Raw genomic sequence first — 17,891 nt, forward strand, 5'->3', positions numbered from 1 at the left:
GGTCGTGTTCTTAACACAATTAGAGCAAAGGGCCCGCATTCCACACGGCGGTGACGAAAACACTACAGAAGTGGATCACACTTGTGGAGAGAGGAGACTAATATCCTTTTTTCATTAAAAGAACAAGGAAATATAACCCACTCTACAGCAATGGCTTGATTCAGTCTGCTTTGTGGGAATGTAAAGATATACATCGATTTAACTTTTAGAGGCTGCATACTGTTCAACCAGAAGGTAATTTATAAATTGCCCTGAACTTCCACAATACAAATGTAATTAAGCCCCACACTGGTTCCTGGAACTATGCAATTTGTTGCAATGGAAACAAAAGGAACCAGAATGTCCAAAAAATCCACCTAGTTTGGCTTTGATGTGGAGAAAGGCAATATTGTGAGGAGGAAACTCCCATATGTTAAATATTAATCCATTATGAGGAATATGGTTATTGTTTTGATTCCGCTCCATGCACAACATGCTATTCCTTTACCCAACCACAATATAAAGTCTTCTGGAAAATGGTTTCACAGTTTTGTGTAGCAAGAAGCCACAATATTCTTACAAGATGGTTTAGACACTGTGTATGTGTACCTTTGAAGGAAGTGGGGAGATTTAGGTCAAATACAGAGTAAGAGTGTTCACTGTATCTTAAGATAACTCCACTGCAGTGACATAATGGGAAAAGAAGTTGGTGGGATAACAGATCTGGTGGGATAAAACTCCTTGGGATTTCACTTCATTTTTCAGTAATTTGTGGTAAACAGTTGTGACAGAAAACATTTGTTTATGCGTTTACCCTCGGTAATACACGGCCTCTCCCCCGAAGAAACACTCCTTCAATCACAAGGAGATAGGAAGAGGTGAAGGTTTGAAGATGCCCTTTGTCAGGCAGATGGGAGGGGACTGACATGAAGGTACTGAGGTAAGGCATATGTAGGTGCTTGATAACCCCCTGGTAACCCCTGTTAACATGGTCCAGACGCACTCCTCCAGTCCAGCTCAGACCACGACCACACACACACGCACACACACGCACGCGCACGCACGCACGCACGCACGCACGCACGCACGCACGCACGCACACAGCTGACTGCACATTGTCAATTAATCCCATTCCCAACATTTCTTCTGATGGATGCGCTCACACTCCGACTCTCTCGCCAACGTTCCCTAGCTGCCTTTGATGGAGGTTATCTGCTATAATGTACTGGGGTGTGTGAGAAAGAAATGCAGAGAAAAGAGGAAGTTGAAGGAACCATTACATGGGTTAACAACAACCTTCAACTTTATTGTTACGTACAACAGGGTTGGTTCTACAGTTACCTGAGCAGGGGAAAACATACAGTTACTGGAAATAAATATAAACTTTTTAAAATGTATTTTATCCTGTTAGATATCACACAGTCCTCTTGTCATATTCAATAAAGCATTATATTTGTATAATTCTAAGAAAGGCAAGGTTTTCAGGTTCACAGACACGATCACAAACACTTTGACAGGTTTTGACAGTCATTTTGTGAGACAGACTAACTATGTGATTACTTTTCACACCATTGATTTGTTTGTGCCGCAAGTCACTTTTCTGTAGCCTCAAGTCTGTGTGACGGAGGCCAGTTCTTTGTTGATTTCTGCATCCCTAATAGCACTCTGTTCCCCTAATAGTGTCCTGTGGGAGTCAAATTAGTGCACTAGATACAGAATAGGCTGATATTTGGGATGTACCCTGGTTTTTGTTAGACATGCAGAGAATGCTTCGCTCAGCTTAAATTACCGGTTTGACAATAATAATTCTTTCGAGTTTTTCTCCATTAGAACAAAGCAGCATACTCACTATATATTCTATGCAAATATATAATCTCAATATACTGTATCTATACATAGCTATAAATAATCAAATTATATTTTTACATCTATATTCAATGTGTGTGTGTATATTATATATTCTAGCGAGAGAGAATTTGGTAGGGTTTTAAAACATTCAAGGTACATTCACTTACCCTGTAATTTTCTTTCCATACAAAAGTTAGTCTGACAAATGTTTAAACCACATCTACATCCCTTTACAGTTCATTCTCAACCAAGCAAAACAACACTGAAGATCCCCATCATCAGGTAAACAGACACGTTCTCTGACAGATTTCCAATGACTGAGTAATAACATTTATAAAGAATACAATAGGGCTGCACGATTTGCTTAAAATATAGAATCTTTTTTTGCCAAATATTTCAATTACTATTAGGAATTGCGATTTTCAAACACTTTGGTGTAAACAGCATACATAACCTCCCTTCTAAAATGAGATCATTGAAATCATAGCCTACATAATGTACTAACTGAATACAAAATAACCACTCAAAAAACGTAAGTGCTTTTGAAACATGCAACACATTACCAATTTCATGGTAAAGCCGGTGTCTAAAACATTGTAGTACTCTTTCAATGCGAAGGCGTTTGCTACATTTGTTCAGTTGCCAGTGGTTACAGTGTGTACACACTGCAAAAATTCTGATAGCCACACTAGCGTTGCCCATTGTGGCTCGCTAGTGGGCGTGCTGTTATCATAACGGCACGTTTAGTTGTGTATCAAGGTTTAAGCATAGCCACATGCAATCCCATGATTGGTCAGTCCACAGCTATCGGTGCAGTTGATTTGCATAAAGTTGGGAAAAGCAGAATTTCTCTTTGCCTTGTACGCATCTCCGAACGAGTCACTCAATTGACGGGCATCCCTTCATTTCAATGAATTGAGCCGTCATTCCTAATGCGATCAGTGTGTACACCCCAAGTGTTTGAACAAAACAATAAGTCTCACAAAGGGGAAAATGTTACATCGGTCCTCTTTGCAGGCGGCCTATACTGCACGGTCTGAGTCTGCCACTCCTGTGCTTCGGTGCATACAATTAAGGGATACAATGGTTCCAGAACTGCTGTCACTGACTTTTTGTTATCCATGACAAAAACGTTGGCGTGAATGACTAATGGACAACCCATTCACATTTTTATGGAACCGAAAATCGCAGAAGTTTGGGATTATAATATTTCACGTTTATATCGCAATACAAATCAATATGATTAATCGTGCGGCCCTAGCATACGTTTACCTCAGGATCTATAAAATGTAATTTATCTGATGACAGTTGGATTCCTCTCGATCACAGGTTAACAAACTGAATATCAGCTGGCAGCATTAGTTTAATGCTTTCATCACAACATTATATAATAGCAACAAATATAACTTTTGTCATTGGTTATCAATCACTATCTCCATTACCAAAGAGCAAGCAAATAAATACATTTCAAAAAAAGTCCTGGTAAATCCATGTAGATGAGCCAGATGTAATATTTGAGCCAGATTGTGTAGGTGCCGATCACTAGACTGACATTTGTCAGAAGGCCTCAGATGCATGTCAATTGCTGGTGTACAGTACTAAAAAGATAAACTGACTTCTCTAGGTGAAAATGACCAGAGAAAGACAGTGCCGTAATACTTGGTTGAATAGAAATGTTATTGTCTAAAGTCATATCCAACCTAGACTTCACTGGATCATGTCCATCTCTGTTTTATCAAGCATAATAACCACTGCAAGTAATATCATTGTTAACAGACAGATATTGTATGACCTTACTACTACTGGTATTTTGCTTACTTAAGTCATTGTGTTGACAAATTATGTAAAAATAAAATACTTAAATATGTCCACCCAAAATCTTTCTATATTCATTAACAAAATATTACCAAAAAAATTCAATAACCAACAGTGCAGTCCACAAAATACTGACGTAATGACTAACCCAGCAAGTGGATTCTCAAACAAGCAAACCTATACTATAATCTCTGACCTCTTCAAGGCCTTTACCATTTTCACACTACTGATCCGAGCCGAGCCAAGCTGCATTGTACTGCACTGGCATGGTAAGTTAGTGGTTAGGCATCCACCATTCGGTAGTTGGTGAAACTGTGCTGGAAAATACCATTTGAAAAGACAAATGGGGCTCCATAGTGTAAAAAGGTCCTAACTGGGGGTATTTGATAGCAGCCCACAGTACAGGACTTCAGACTGACAGTTTCAGGTCATTTGATTGCAGTTGCTGTCCTGATTATCAGATCTGGCCAAAACAAGTAGCTATTCTATGGCAATATTCTGATGCACTGTTAAGGCCCTTCACTTCATTAGAAGCTAAAAGGAGTAAGTTAAATCTTCTGAGATGTGCAGCGTGACTGCAACAGAGATATTTCTGTAGCCAGTGCCATGTTAATGTGGGCTTTGAGAGGGAGGGCTGTCAATGTCGATCTCCCTTTCCCCTGAGTAGGAGCTTAGGGCCTCCCAGAGTACATGGGTATCCTCGCAATTGTGATGGCCCCTCCAGTGCTCCATCACCTCCTCCTTACTGTCCATAACCTGGCTGCATAGCACACAGTTAAACGCTGAGTCATGTCCCAGTACCCCTCTCCCTCCCCTGGACAAGTGTCCCGTCGGGTCCCCCTCCACACCCCCGTCATCCTCCGCCCCCCCCTGGTGGTGGGACAGGATGTGTCGCTTCAGCTTTGAGAAAGAGAAGAACTCTTCGTCGCAGCTGCCACATCGCACCAGGTTCCTCTTCTCGTTGAGCTGTCGCCAGTAGTGCGCGGCGTGTTTCACCAGTTCATCCTCGGCCTCCCGACCCCCTCGCGGGGCCCCTCCTGCCCCCCCGTCCCGAAGGCGCACCTGTACCTCTTCCCCGTGCACATAAAGCAGGTGCAGCTTCATGTCGGCAAAGGTGGGGGTGATTGCCTGACAGCGGCCGCACTTGATCTGAAGCTCCACGGGGTCTTCGCGTTCCTCCTGGGCCTGCTCGTCCCCCGAGTCCGGAGACATCGCCCTGGAGACAGATGGAGCCAAGATGGAAACAGAATTGTGGTATCTCATGAAAAGGAATGGGGCAGCTAAGGCAAATTCATCAGCAGATATTAATAAAAAGTGCAAACGCTATTAAGTTTTTATAATGCTAAATAAGAAGGTGCTCACCCCTCTACAGGCACGTCGTCTTCATGCTGGCTGATAGACGGTTCCACCGTCAGGATCACCTTGTGCACCTCTCTGAGGTGACTGAAGTAGACGCCCACATAGCCAAACGCCTTCTCACAGAACTCACAGCGCAGCGTCCGGCGGGGTCTCCCCTCTGAATGGTGTAGCTTCATGTGGGTGCTGAGGGAGCCGGAGTGGGCATAGGCCTTACGACACACCGGACAGATGTAGGGCCTGCTGTTGGTGTGGCTATTCATATGGCTCTGCAGGTGATGTTTGAACTGGAAGCAGCGGCTACAGGTTGGGCAGCGGTGGAGAGGCCGGCTGTTACCTAGGTACACCCTCTGAGAAGACACCCCTCTCGGGTGGATCGAGGGGGAAGCTTGCTGAGAATGGGACTGGGGAGGACCAGGCTGCAGGACTTTGGCGGACAACTGGTGTCCCACAAGGAGCTCCGGCTCTAGGCTGTCAGAAGAGGCAAGGGAGGGCAGGCTGACCAACTGAGGAACTGTCTCCATAAGGAGCATGTGGTGAGGCTTGGGTCTGATGCTGCGGTACTTCTTGGAAATGTCCACCTCCCCCTGCTGCTGCCTGGACCCCAGGGAAGAGATGGCGGGCGAAGGAGAAGGCTTCTCTGGGACCCTCCTCCGAAAGAACGACAAGGACCTTTTCTTTCTCGCCTCGAAAGCCAGAATGTCCTCCATTGTCTTCCTCTTACGTCCCCGCTTCTTGCCGGGTGGTTTCTGGACCTGGAGCGGTCCCAACAGTGACAGGGTGCCTGTGGTCTTGGTCTGAGGTCGGCTCTGCAGAAGGGAGTTTGGCACGTGGTTCTGGGTGAGGGCCTCTGCAGTCTCCGGGGTCTTGGACAGGGGATCAGTGGGATAAGCAGTGGTGAGGCCAGGCAGGCCGGGCTGGCTGGGAAAAGCCTTCTTGGGGGATAGGGTGTTAAGCTGGAGTTTGGCAGCAGGTATTAGGGTGCTTTTCATCTTGGAGTAGGGCAGGATGGGCAACTTGCCTTTGGGTGGGGAGGGGATGATCTGGACAGCTTTGCTAAAGATGGCTGGAGATAGGACGGTGATGCTGCTACTCCCTGGATGTGGATGGGGCTGTGCTGTAGGTCCAGGCTTTGGTTGGCACTGCCTGTAGCCAGCCTTACCGCCACTTTCCTCCGGTGGCAGTTTGGCGGGTGAGCTGGTAGTAACAGCACCAGATGGGTAGTGAAGGTTCTGCAGCATACTGGTGATGGGGGCAGGGCCTTGGGCAGGAGTGGACCGGAGGTCGGCGGCAGTGGTGGTGGTGGTGTCCACCACAGCTACTTGCTCCAGTGGAGAGGCAGAGTAAAGCACAGCTTTGTCTGGGAGTAGGGCTGTAAGGCCTGAGATCTCAGATGAGGCAGAGGAGTCGATCAGTATGACAGGATCTGTTGGCTCCTCCTTTGGTTCCAGCGTGGACAACTTCTTCTTCACCCCAGCTATCGACCTTTGTGTTCGAGTTGTCCCGACAACTTTGGTGGGAGTTCTAGCCCCCCTGGCAGTGCCTGCAGTGAGCATGCCTTTGACCTTCTCCGGGGTGCTTTTGGTCCTCATTGGCTGGTACCTTGAAATGGGTAGCTTCAGATTCTGCTGGATTGGCTGTTGCTGCTGTTGTGGCTGTTGCTGTGGAGACTGAGGGGGTACAGAGGGTGGCAGGGCCACCAGAGAAAAGGTACCCTCCTGACCTGCCACCTGCATCAGGGCGTAGTTCTGGGCCGGCACCAGGATGGATTTGGGGCTGACGGCTGTGGTAGCCGACTCCGGGAGAGCAGAGGGGGGCTTGCAGGCCAGGATGGGGGCCGGGGAATGAGCCACCGCCACTGGGGCCTTGGGAGCTATGCTTCTGAACTGGAGACTCTTCATCATCCAGATGTGTATGGAGGTCCAGACTCGTCTCAATCTGTCAATAGAACAACAACAGTGAAATCAGAACCAACATTTTAGCATATATTTTAATGACTGCAGAATTGCCTTCACTTGGCTGTCAACATTACTACACACGACTGTAGAAATATGCCCCCAGGCTCCAACCTAACATTCTGGCATATCTTTGGTCTCAGACCCCAATCATTACACTCTCAGCTGGAGGGCTGACCCTAGACTTTTTAATGGTGTTATACAGTCTGAGGGGAGAGACACAGAATGCATCCCCAGTGGCACCCTATTTACTTAATGGTGAACTACGTTTAACCAGGGCCTATACAGCCCTAGTCAAAATGAGTGTACCATGTAGGAAATAGGGCCTGGGTCAAAAAGGGTGCATTATGGGTTAGGGAGCCAGTTTGGACACATCCTGAGGTGAGAGACAGTAGACAGACGCTGTCACTAACACAAACATGTCTGAGGCTTCCACAATAACTCTATTATGCTGTAGTTCCTCCTTCACACACAGGCACACAGACACGCTACCCCCAGGCACAGAGTGCCCCCCTTTGATTTGGGCCCAGCGTGCAGCCTGGTTACCACTGTGGCCCAGCAGGGTGCTTCGCTATACCTCCCTCCACACGTACCCCCTGTACTTCATTGACTGATCAGTCAGTGGAGCGTGAAAGCGGCCCAAGGGCAGTACAGACAGCCCACCACATAAAGAAGGGTCACCTTTTGACTACTCATCCTCTACTGACCAACAGACGCACAGCCTGGTCGTGAGGTTAAAACAATACCCCAATTCGACAGATTATATTACACAATGTCAGGGACTAGGCTTCTAAGTTCCAAACATTCAGAATGTCAAAGACCAAAAGGCAAAGAAAGATTTGAGAAAGCTCTGACTGGAGTAGTCAATGATTCAAATGAAAAGAAAAGTGTATTAGATTGGTCTTGTAGATCTAGTTCAACATATACTGAAGCTTGGAACAGAAGGATTACATTGGAATTCAAATGGAAGTGATTATACATCTATGATTTTGACAGGAGTTGAATAAAAAAGAAAGTTGATCTGACGTTCAATTCCAAAAGCAGGGTTGTTGTGGGCCTGTGTGTAGGTTTGGTGCATGAGCCACGCAAGATTCTGATTCATTCTTGACATGATGTAAAGGGCAAACATTTCACGGTATAATGTCTCTCACACCACACCAAATTCTATCATTTTTTTAACCTTTATTTATTCAGGGAAACCCATTGGGACCAGGGTCTTATTTCCAAGGAGACAAGGCTGCAGAAGCACATTGTTCAACACCTGGAAGTATTTCTCCTATTTGAGAGGAGATTATTTATACAATGTCCACACAGCATCTTAACTCCATAAAACAGAATATTTCCAGACTGTTTGTGAAGTTGATTCCAATTCCACAGAGTTTGGCAGTTGGGCCTTCAGTCAACAGAGGTAAGAGCACTGGAACATCTAGAAATGCTCCCAGAACTTAGTGGGGTAATGGATGGTGTATGTGTTTGGTACTGACCAGGCAACCCAGGAGATTCCTTGCATCAACTCAAGTTTATGGGGAGAAGAGAGGGACAGAGCGAATAAAGGGGTGAACACATCACTCCCTCCTCATCCCACACCCTGTCCCTCAGTTTGGCACAAAGCAACAATGTCAGTTGACCACTGCCCCCCTCAAATCACACAGAAAGGAGTGTGGGGCCCACCGTCTTCACTCCCAAGCACTCCCAGTTCAACTATGAAAGCAATGCGGCAGAGACGAAGCCAAGCAACCAAGCCCGGGCTACGTTAAGCCAGGTCAGTGTGTGGGGCTGCTCTTTGCTGAAGGGAAAGACCGGATCGCTGGACAGAGAGAGAACCAGAACTCAGTGAAGACACAATGTATAGTGTGAGAACAAGAGGAAGCAGAATGAGAGACCGGGTATCCATCCAATCTTCTCATCTGATGACAAGTTGGTGTGGTAACATTACAGAGTAGCTGAAGCACCCAAACGTTCCCTCTCCAACTAAGGGCTCTACTTTTGACCACATGTCTCACAGACCCTGGACAAAAATAATGTGCAACAAAGTGAAAAGGGTGCCATTTGGGACTGCCTAGTTGCTACTCTTGTTAAACTAGTCAGATTAGTTCCCCGCCAGACCAAGGCTGCCAGAGGAAGTACAGTGGCGGGATGGAAACAGACCAACGGACAGACTGCAGTGTTGATGAAGACTACAGCGTCAGACTGGTTACATCCTGTTGTCCAGTCCAGTCAGAACTGCATATTCCAGATCAAGATTCATGAGCAAAAGAAAAATACCAATCTCTAAGCTCTACTTTCCATTTCATTTTAAACCGTGCTCCTCGCCCCCACAGTAAACACCTCCACTTTCTCTCCCTCTTCCTTCTGTTCCTCATGCATCTCTTCCACTAGCTCTTATGTTTATCATCCACCTCTCTCTGTTTTGTTCATCATGTAAATCTCCCTCATTTCCTCTCCTCCACTGCCTTTCTCCAGGCAATTCTCTTCTTTGTTTCTCCCTCTCCCCGTTCAGGGATTCTCCGTGTGCATCCCTACAATATCTGCATAATGAAGATGCCGACATCCCTCCCTCCCCCTTTAACCACATGTCAGCCCGCTTCAGGGGAACGGGCCTCACTGTTGAGGCCCCGGTGTCAATCATGTTCTAGCGCCACAACAGATAATGAGAGAGAAAGAGGGAGAGGGCAAGCAAGCGAAAAAAACAACAACAAAAAAAAAACAAGCCCAATGGGTTGTAAAGCCCGTAGCCAGGCCTCCATTCTGCCAGTGTGTTCAGGGGGGTATCTGGTGGTGAGTAAGGTGGTGGTACAACCGGCCTCCCTGCACACCTGTGCCTGATGACCATGATATAACTACAGCAGGGAGCAGCAGAGGAGACGTGGGGTCGACAGGCCCACGGGGGAGCTGGTGGAGTTAACTGGAGCGAGAGAGCAGGACGGGAGGGGCGAGAGGAGTCCCAACACAGCGTTCTGAATGTTCTCCCCAACCTCGACTCATTTCAGAAAGCGAAATTGTTGTTGTTGCGGCACAGAGCATTTTTATTGGCTGAGCACAGGGAAGAGCAAGAAAGCAATGCTAATACACGTCTGGTTAGTGTCACGTGACATCAGTGTAGGGAGTCTGGTTCTTAACAGAAAAACAAACACCTGGAATTGTATTGTACATGTGATTGGAGGACAGGATCGCATCTACAGTGAGTCTTCTCCATGTCTGCACCATGTTACTTCTCTTCCTCAACAGATGTCTCTACCCGAGCCCAGAGGGGAACAGAGTTGAACCATTTAGACACAAAAATAAAATTTGCTCTGAAACCTGTTCTCCCACACATCCAAAGTACGCTACAGAACTTCTGGCAAACTCAATAATTCGCAAAAGACCGCGACTGCATTATGTAGATATATATATTTTTTTACTTCCCATTTTGGGCTGGTTATGTAATATGTTGTTTATATTGGCATAATCTGTAAGTAGAATAACAGTCCTACCTCAATGAGTCATGAAATTCCATGTTTGAAAAGGGTTTTGATGACATAAGGCACATATGACATATTGTAGTACAGTTTTTCAGGCTCGACAGTGCAACTTTTATAAGCAGGGCCAAAAATCCTGAAATGTTACTTGGATTAGAATGTACTTGACATTTCTCCTTCTTAGGTTTGGAATCGCTCTTAAATGACAGTTGACTTCTGTACGCGCTATATGCTTTAGATACAACACATGCATTTGTTAACAGAGTTTTAATCTGGTGCAGGCTCGAAAATGTCTGTCACTAATCTGTCAGGGGTCAGGAATTGGCAGAAGACAGACCAACACAATTTTTCTGTTAGTAGAAAGAACAGAGAAAAATAGAGTGGGAGTGAAACCAAGGGAGGAGGAAAAATAGTGAGTGAGTGAGAGAGTGAGAGAGAGAGAGAAAAGGCGTTTGGAGAGGGAGAGAGAGAGAGAAAAGGCGTTTGGAGAGAGAGAGAGAGAGAGAGAAAAGGCGTTTGGAGAGAGAGAGAGAGAGAGAGAGAGAGAGAGAGAGAGAGAGAGAGAGAGAGAGAGAGAGAGAGAGAGAGAGAGAGAGAGAGAGAGAGAGAGAGAGAGAGAGAGAGAGAGAGAGAGAGAGAGAGAGAGAGAGAGAGAGAGAGAGAGAGAGAGAGAGAGAGAGAGAGAGAGAGAGAGAGAGAGAGAGAGAGAGAGAGAGAGAGAGAGAGAGAGAGAGAGAAAAAGAGAGAAGGCATTGGAGAGAGAGAGCGCGAGAGAAAAGGTGTTGGGGAGAGAGAGAGCGAGAGACAGACAGCGCATTGGAAAGACAGACCAGAAATCACGGCTATGCAGTCCAAGCCAGACTAGACCCATCCCAGGGTTAGCCATATTAGCAGATAAGGCCAGAAGGGTGAAAGGTCAAGCTTGGTGTTTACATTAACAGTCAGGTCGCCAGGGTTACGGTAAGGCCGGGGCAGCGCTGTGACCAGTGGGACAGTTCACTTGATGTATCCATCCGCGTGGAATGGAATGTGCTGAGGAGGCCGGATGGATCAGATGGACGGTGGATAGATACGGCCCAGCGGTCAATGGGTCATGTGAGGCTGGTTGTGCAGCAGTCTGACAGATGAGGCTGCTGGCCAACTAGCTACCTATTCCAGTTACAGTGAAGTACTAATAACCTGTGTTGGGCACACTACAGTTGGATGTTGAATCAACATATTTTTCCAAAGCAGCAAGCTGACATAGGACTATGAATCTGCTTAACATTCTGGCATATATCTAAAACCACACACATTGACAAGTTGAAAATTAAACTTGAAACATGTATTTGACCTCATTTGGATATTTCCCAGTTTAAAGTGAAAAGTAAACTCCTTACTTAATAAACAGAAAATAATTGGACACTTACACATGTTTTGTTATTTTGGCTTTTCACTAAAATATATTCAGGTTACAGTTAAATAATATGGCCTTAAAGTGCAGTCTCTCAGGTTTAATTTGAGGTTATTCACATCCAAATTGGAGGAAGGGTTTAGGAATTACAGCTCATTAATATGTAGCTCCCTCTTTTTCCAAAAGTAATTGGACAATTGACTAAAAAGCTATTTCATGGAGAGGTGTGGGCTATTCCTTCATTAGTTAAGCAGGTAAAAGGTCTGGAGTTGATTCCAGGTGTGGCATTCGCATTTGGAATCTGTTGCTGTGAACCCACAACATGAGGTCTAAAGAGCTCTCAAAGCAAGTGAAACAGGCCATCCTTACGCTGAAAAAAAAAAATAGCAGGAACATTAGGAGTGGCCAAATCAACAGTTTGAAAAACCCCTTCACAACATCCAGCCAAGTGAAGAACACTCTCCAGGAGGTAGACATATCATTATCCAAGTCCACCATAAAGAGAAGACTTCACGAGAGCAAATAAAGAGGGTTCACCACAAGGTCCAAACCATTCATAAGAATGGACAGCCTGGTCATGAGGTTAAGAATAGGAAAGGCCAGATTAAACCTTGCCAAAAAAATATGTTAAAAAGCCAGCCCAGTTCTGGAACAGCATTTTTTGGATAGATGAAACTAAGATTAACATGATGGGAAGGAAAAAAGTAAGCAGAAAGCTTGGAAGGGCTCATGATCTGAAGCATGCCACATCATCTGTGAAACACAGGGGATGCATTGTGATGGCTTGGGGTCACTAGTGTTTATTGATGATGTGACAGAAGACAGAAGCAGCCAGATGAATTTTGAAGTATATAGGGATATATTGTCTGCTCAGATTGAGCCAAATTCAGTGAAGTTAATTGGACGGCGCTTCACTTTACAGATGGACAATGACACAAAACCTACTGCGAAAGCAACCCAGGAGTTATTTAAGGCAAATATATTCGGAATATTCTGCAATGGCCGAGTCAATCACCTGATCTCAACTTGGTCGAGCATGCAGTTCACTTGCTGAAGACAAAACTTAAGGCAGAAAGAACCACAAACAGACAACAACTGAAGACAGCTGCAGTAAAGGCCTGGCAAAGCATCACAAAGGAGGAAACCCAGCGTTTGGTGATGGTCATGCGTTCCAGACTTCAAGCAGTCATTGCCTGCAAAGGATTCTCTGCAAAGTATTAAAAATGAACATTTTATTTATGATTTTGTTGATTTGTTCAATGACATTTGAGCACCTGAAATAAAGGGACTGTATGAAAATGGATGCAATTTCTAAACGTTTCATACAACATTTTTGTTCAACCCTTTGAATTAAAGCTGAAAGTCTGCATTTTTGCATCTCAGTTGTTTCATTTCAAATCAATTGTCGTGGAGTTTTTATCAAACAACTTGCAGTAAGAATGACTGTAACAAAGTAGTGATTACATAAATGGTAAAAAATATCCTCGAACAGCCACTGTTACAGGTGCAAAAATAAAAAACAGATCCAACCGATCAGATAAACGAGTATGTTATTTAGGCTTGCGTAGCAAGTAATCAACCAATTACAATAATTTTGAAAATCAACAATGTATGGAAAACATGCTGGAAAATAGAATGATGGTTGCTGTTTTAAGCAAACATATGGCTTGTGCCAATCTGAATAAAGTTTTTTTTACAGAGAAGTATTTAGGTGCCTTTTGAGACAGTGCCAGCAGTTCAACAGTTGACTTGACCGGCCAATGCTTTCATGTCTCCCTGATTAGGTTAAACGTGGGAACATAGGCCTGTCATTGGTTATAATGACAACCCAGTCATAAACAGTCATATCAAGCCCACTGTTGTGGCCCAGACACATCGGCCATGCATTCTCTCCACTAGTTTGGCCCTTGATCATAGGTTTTTGGCCCTTACTTACTTTGTGCTTGGGGTTTGAGGTTTCAGAGTATGAGCGTCCAGCCAGAGTCCAGTGGTCTGTCCAGCTCCAGACTAGTCATGGCTTTCTCCCAAGGCAGATGTCCTGCATCAACAAGAACCAACAGTACACAGCATTACTGACTATGAAACGCAGCAACGTGTGAAAGTTCCCGACAGGACAGGACAGCTGTCAACCAGGCGTGGCAGCGTCTCAAGTGTAACAGCATCGATATAGGATCAGCCTTTTAATTCAGATCACTATAAATGACATCCCCCAGACTGGGTGGGCCTGATCATAAATCAGCGGTCCTACTCCTTAACGGTAGATACATGTGGCCCCAGCGAGGGCTGTGCTTCACATGTCTCAGTCAGTGGAATGAAGAAAGCCTCCCTCAAGAAAACAGTGTTTCACACAGAGCTAGAACAAACAGAATCTTCAAACAGAGGACTGCCTGACAGACAGACAGACGAGAGAGAGAGGGAACGGCTGCCACACAAAGAGCCAGGTTCTGTGAGAAACATGTTATCTTGCCTGTAGGTGAGAGCTCATCTGGGGCTGAACGGTGGGGCACGCAGCCCAAGCGCTAGCCTATTTCCTATGTGGCGCACTACTTTTCATCATGGCCCATAGGGGTCCAGTCAATAGTAGTGCACCTTAGAGTAGAATAGGGGGCCCCTGGGGATGCAAACAGGCTGGAGGTGAAAGGGGGGGGGGGATTCTGGAATGGAGCACCAGGAGGAGGGCATGAAGAGGGGGAGCAGCGCAGCAGCCGGCCAGTCAGAGGCCAGGCCAATCTCCCCCAGGTCTTAGCTCAGATGAAAGCTCTGGATCCCTGCTAGATAAGGGCAGGATGCGGGGGGGGGGGGTCGAGGGGCCAGCTTCCATAGCCAGCCATGTCCAGCGGGCATGTTTCCCCCCGCCCCAGTAATCATGGTTCTGTTCTCAGCAACACCTCCCACATCTCAGGCAAATGCAGATCCGAGTGTGTGTGGTACCGAAGCCTTGGATTATTACAATCTAGATTACATTTGCATGAACCGGTCCAGGTGAATTCCAAAGAAATTACAGCCTTGCTCAAACATTTTCATTCCTCCTCTGCTTAACTTTTTTTAATGTCAGGTGTCCACCAAGAAGGAGGAAATCAGATCACCCTGTCTTCACACGTGGTTTACCAGTGCATTCAAGACAGATCTGCTCTCGATTGCTTCTTCCTGCGTGCATACTAAGCACTCTACTCTCCTCTGGAGGTTAGGGCTGCGTCCTGAGGTGGAGGTAGGCATATGTGTGTGTGTGTGTGTGTGTGTGTGTGTGTGTGTGTGTACATCTGTGTGTGTAGTAGGATCTCTGCTGTCTCTCTGAGGAGCGCAGGGGGCGGTCAGGGGGAAAATGAAATCAGTGTTTGCAGAACTCATTGTTTTCTTCCAGATGGAGGGGGGGGGGGGGGGTGATGTACAGCTGTACCTCTCACAGGACTGACGCACAGCCAGTTACGCTAGTACAATGCAAGGGAACAAAACATTGGTGTCCCAAATGGAACCCCGTTCCCTACACAGCGCACACACTCGATGGTGGAAGGCAGTGTGCCACATACGGAAGAGGGTGCTGTTCGGTATGCGGGCGGTGGCATTCAGCCGAGTGGACACAGGAACAGATGCACACCGCCGCATGTCGTTAGCCGTCACCTGAACCGATCAATAAGTGAAAAATCCATTTCAATTATGATCCAGCCGCTTGGCTCTGAATAGGGATGTGGATCAATCAATATCTCAAATGGGGTTGGATGGGGGGGGGGCGGCGGGGGGCTGAACCCTCAGCGCTCCGAAGAAATCCCCCCGAAAAACTTTGACATGATGTTTCCAACTATTTTGTCATTTAAGCTAGCATGTACACTAATTGTTACAGCAGCGAAGCTATTCTAGCTACCTTTATGAGGCGTGAACGTAAGCGGAAGTAAACCGGTACACCATCCCCTCAAAAGGAAGCGCAATGCCGGTCATTTACAATCATTTCAATGAAATGCCCCAAAAAAAAAAAAAAAAAAAAGACGCTATACACAACTTTTACCTCACAGTTACTTAACATTAACGAACGTCAGCTGCAAAACAATTAGTGAACCGACTGGGAAATGGGAGGCAGCCGAGGCAAAACGAGCCGCGGTTCGTCTGGAACAATAACATGTTGCCAAAGCGGGAGATAAGTGGTTGAGACTGAGTGCGTGCACACATTAGTGGACGCATCAATTCAGGCTAGAAGTGGTCCTGATAATCATCCAATTGCTTGTACACCGTTTAGAGGCCGGGATAATTTTTAGAGTGGACAAACGTGCGCTGGTAGAGAATGGGAGTGCCTAATCAAACTCTTGTTTGACAACCAGATGAAAACATGACTGGTTCTCCCACGATGCATGTTAAAAGTTATATGATAAATAGGCCTAGGCTAATTAAGAGGAATTGTGTGTCATCTCCTGTATGCATTTCTACCATCGATCCTGTACTAGAAAAAATGTCATCTATTTTCACCCCTGCCTTAATGAAAATACAATTGTATTAGTTACAGCTGAACCCTGTATGTCATTTCTTCCTACATTCTAAAAGGCCAAATATGGCTGTTGACTTCCGCAGAGAGATAATTCAGTCAGACGGAGCCACCTAGACAGAGAGGTATTCATTTCCTGTGCGGAACAGAGTTGAGGAGCCAGGATGCTGTACACTGGCCAATCACCCTTGACCCAATATTGCTGTTGACAAAGACATGTGTGTGTCATTTCCATAACATTGTCAGGCTCTGTCAAGGCCACACACAAATAACGCACACACACAACACACACGCTGAGGAAAAATGAGCGAAAGAAGAAGAGTAAGCAAGGGGAATAGAACGACAAAGGGTGGAGACTGAGATGTGGTTCTTTTCTCAGCTCTCTGGATATGTCCCAAATCCCGCCCTATGGACTCCGGTCAAAAGCAGTGCACGATAAAAGGACAAATTGTGCCATTTAAGTGCATCCCCGGAGGGTCACGGAACAGGAAATGTCTTCAGATATCTTGCAGTGTTCCACCCTAAACCTCCAGCTGACCTTTCAGTTCTCCATCCCGCTTGGACTCACCGCATCTAAAATGGAACACCAATCCCAACCCAGGGTGCTACTTTTAGAGTATCACACTAGTGAACACAGTGCCCCTTTGGGACGCTGACGTGGAGCAGCTCAGACATGACTAGAGAGTTTCGAGAGAGAGAGAGAGAGAGAGAGAGAGAGGGAAGAGGTGGTTCCAGTGTCAGTTGTCAGTGGAGGCAGAGAAATACATCCATATGAGCTTTATAGAAATATGAGACAGCACAGGAAGTGCGCTTCCAAGTGATATGTTGCTCTCCTATTAAACTTGGCTTTCCCTTTCCTCTCCGGTCCCCTTACCAAAGGCACTAGCACACATTCCTTCATAAATAGACACTCTGCAAAGCAGGCGCAAACACACGCACGCACGCACACGCACCCACGCATGCACACGCACCCACGCACGCATGCACACGCACCTTCTCCACTGCAGGCTCACATACTATTTTAATTAAGCCCCCCACTGGGGAAACCCAAGCCACAGCAACCTTGAGAGGGCCACTAAGAAAACACCTGCTTCTCTAGTCCCGCCTTAATGATCTCACCACATAACATGACACAACGCAGTACAGCTCAACATGGTACACTGCAGGGAAACACATGACTTAAAACAGAGCACAACATGACAAGGCATTATAACAACAAGTCATGACAATACAACAGTACAATGCTATGGGAAAACTCCTTAATGGGAACCCACAGGGAAGGAATTGATTGGCGTTATGATTTTAGGTGGTGTATATGCTACACAGCCAAAATTAAAGCGGTGGGCGATGTCAAAGAGGTGGGGAAGTTCCCCAGCTTTCTCATCTTTTTGCTCTCCCTTGCGCTCTAAATACACCTCTCTCTCCATGCTGCATGCCTGCCTGTAACAATCACTCTTCAACTATCCTCTCTCACCCCTGTTGCTCTCTCTCTCCCACTTCTCTCTCACTCTACCCCAATTCTCCCCCTCTTATCTCCCGCTCTCCCTTCTCCCCCAATTCTTCCCTCCTCCCTTCTTTCGCGCTCTCTCTCCTTCTGTCACTCTCCCCCCAATTCT

At 46.1% G+C, this 17,891-nt stretch overlaps 1 protein-coding gene across 4 annotated transcripts in view; it reads right to left on the bottom strand.

Moving 5' to 3' along the window:
- Positions 1-1,260: 1,260 nt before the first annotated feature.
- znf438 (zinc finger protein 438) overlaps positions 1,261-17,891 on the bottom strand; it is a 53,099-nt gene continuing 36,468 nt past the window's right edge. For 3 of the 4 annotated variants that reach the window (XM_010885579.3, XM_029116290.2, XM_034289367.1), the window contains 3 exons: positions 13,741-13,842; positions 5,005-6,936; positions 1,261-4,858 (listed from right to left, as the gene is read on the bottom strand). In XM_010885579.3, coding sequence (XP_010883881.1) covers positions 4,252-4,858; positions 5,005-6,902 — 2,505 coding nt within the window. In that variant the 5' untranslated portion in view covers positions 6,903-6,936; positions 13,741-13,842 and the 3' untranslated portion in view covers positions 1,261-4,251. The remainder of the gene's footprint in view (positions 4,859-5,004; positions 6,937-13,740; positions 13,843-17,891) is intronic. The other variant, XM_010885584.3, reaches the window with a different exon arrangement.

The sequence above is a fragment of the Esox lucius genome, chromosome 21 (assembly GCF_011004845.1).
Source record: "Esox lucius isolate fEsoLuc1 chromosome 21, fEsoLuc1.pri, whole genome shotgun sequence".
Taxonomy (NCBI): Eukaryota; Metazoa; Chordata; class Actinopteri; order Esociformes; family Esocidae; genus Esox; species Esox lucius.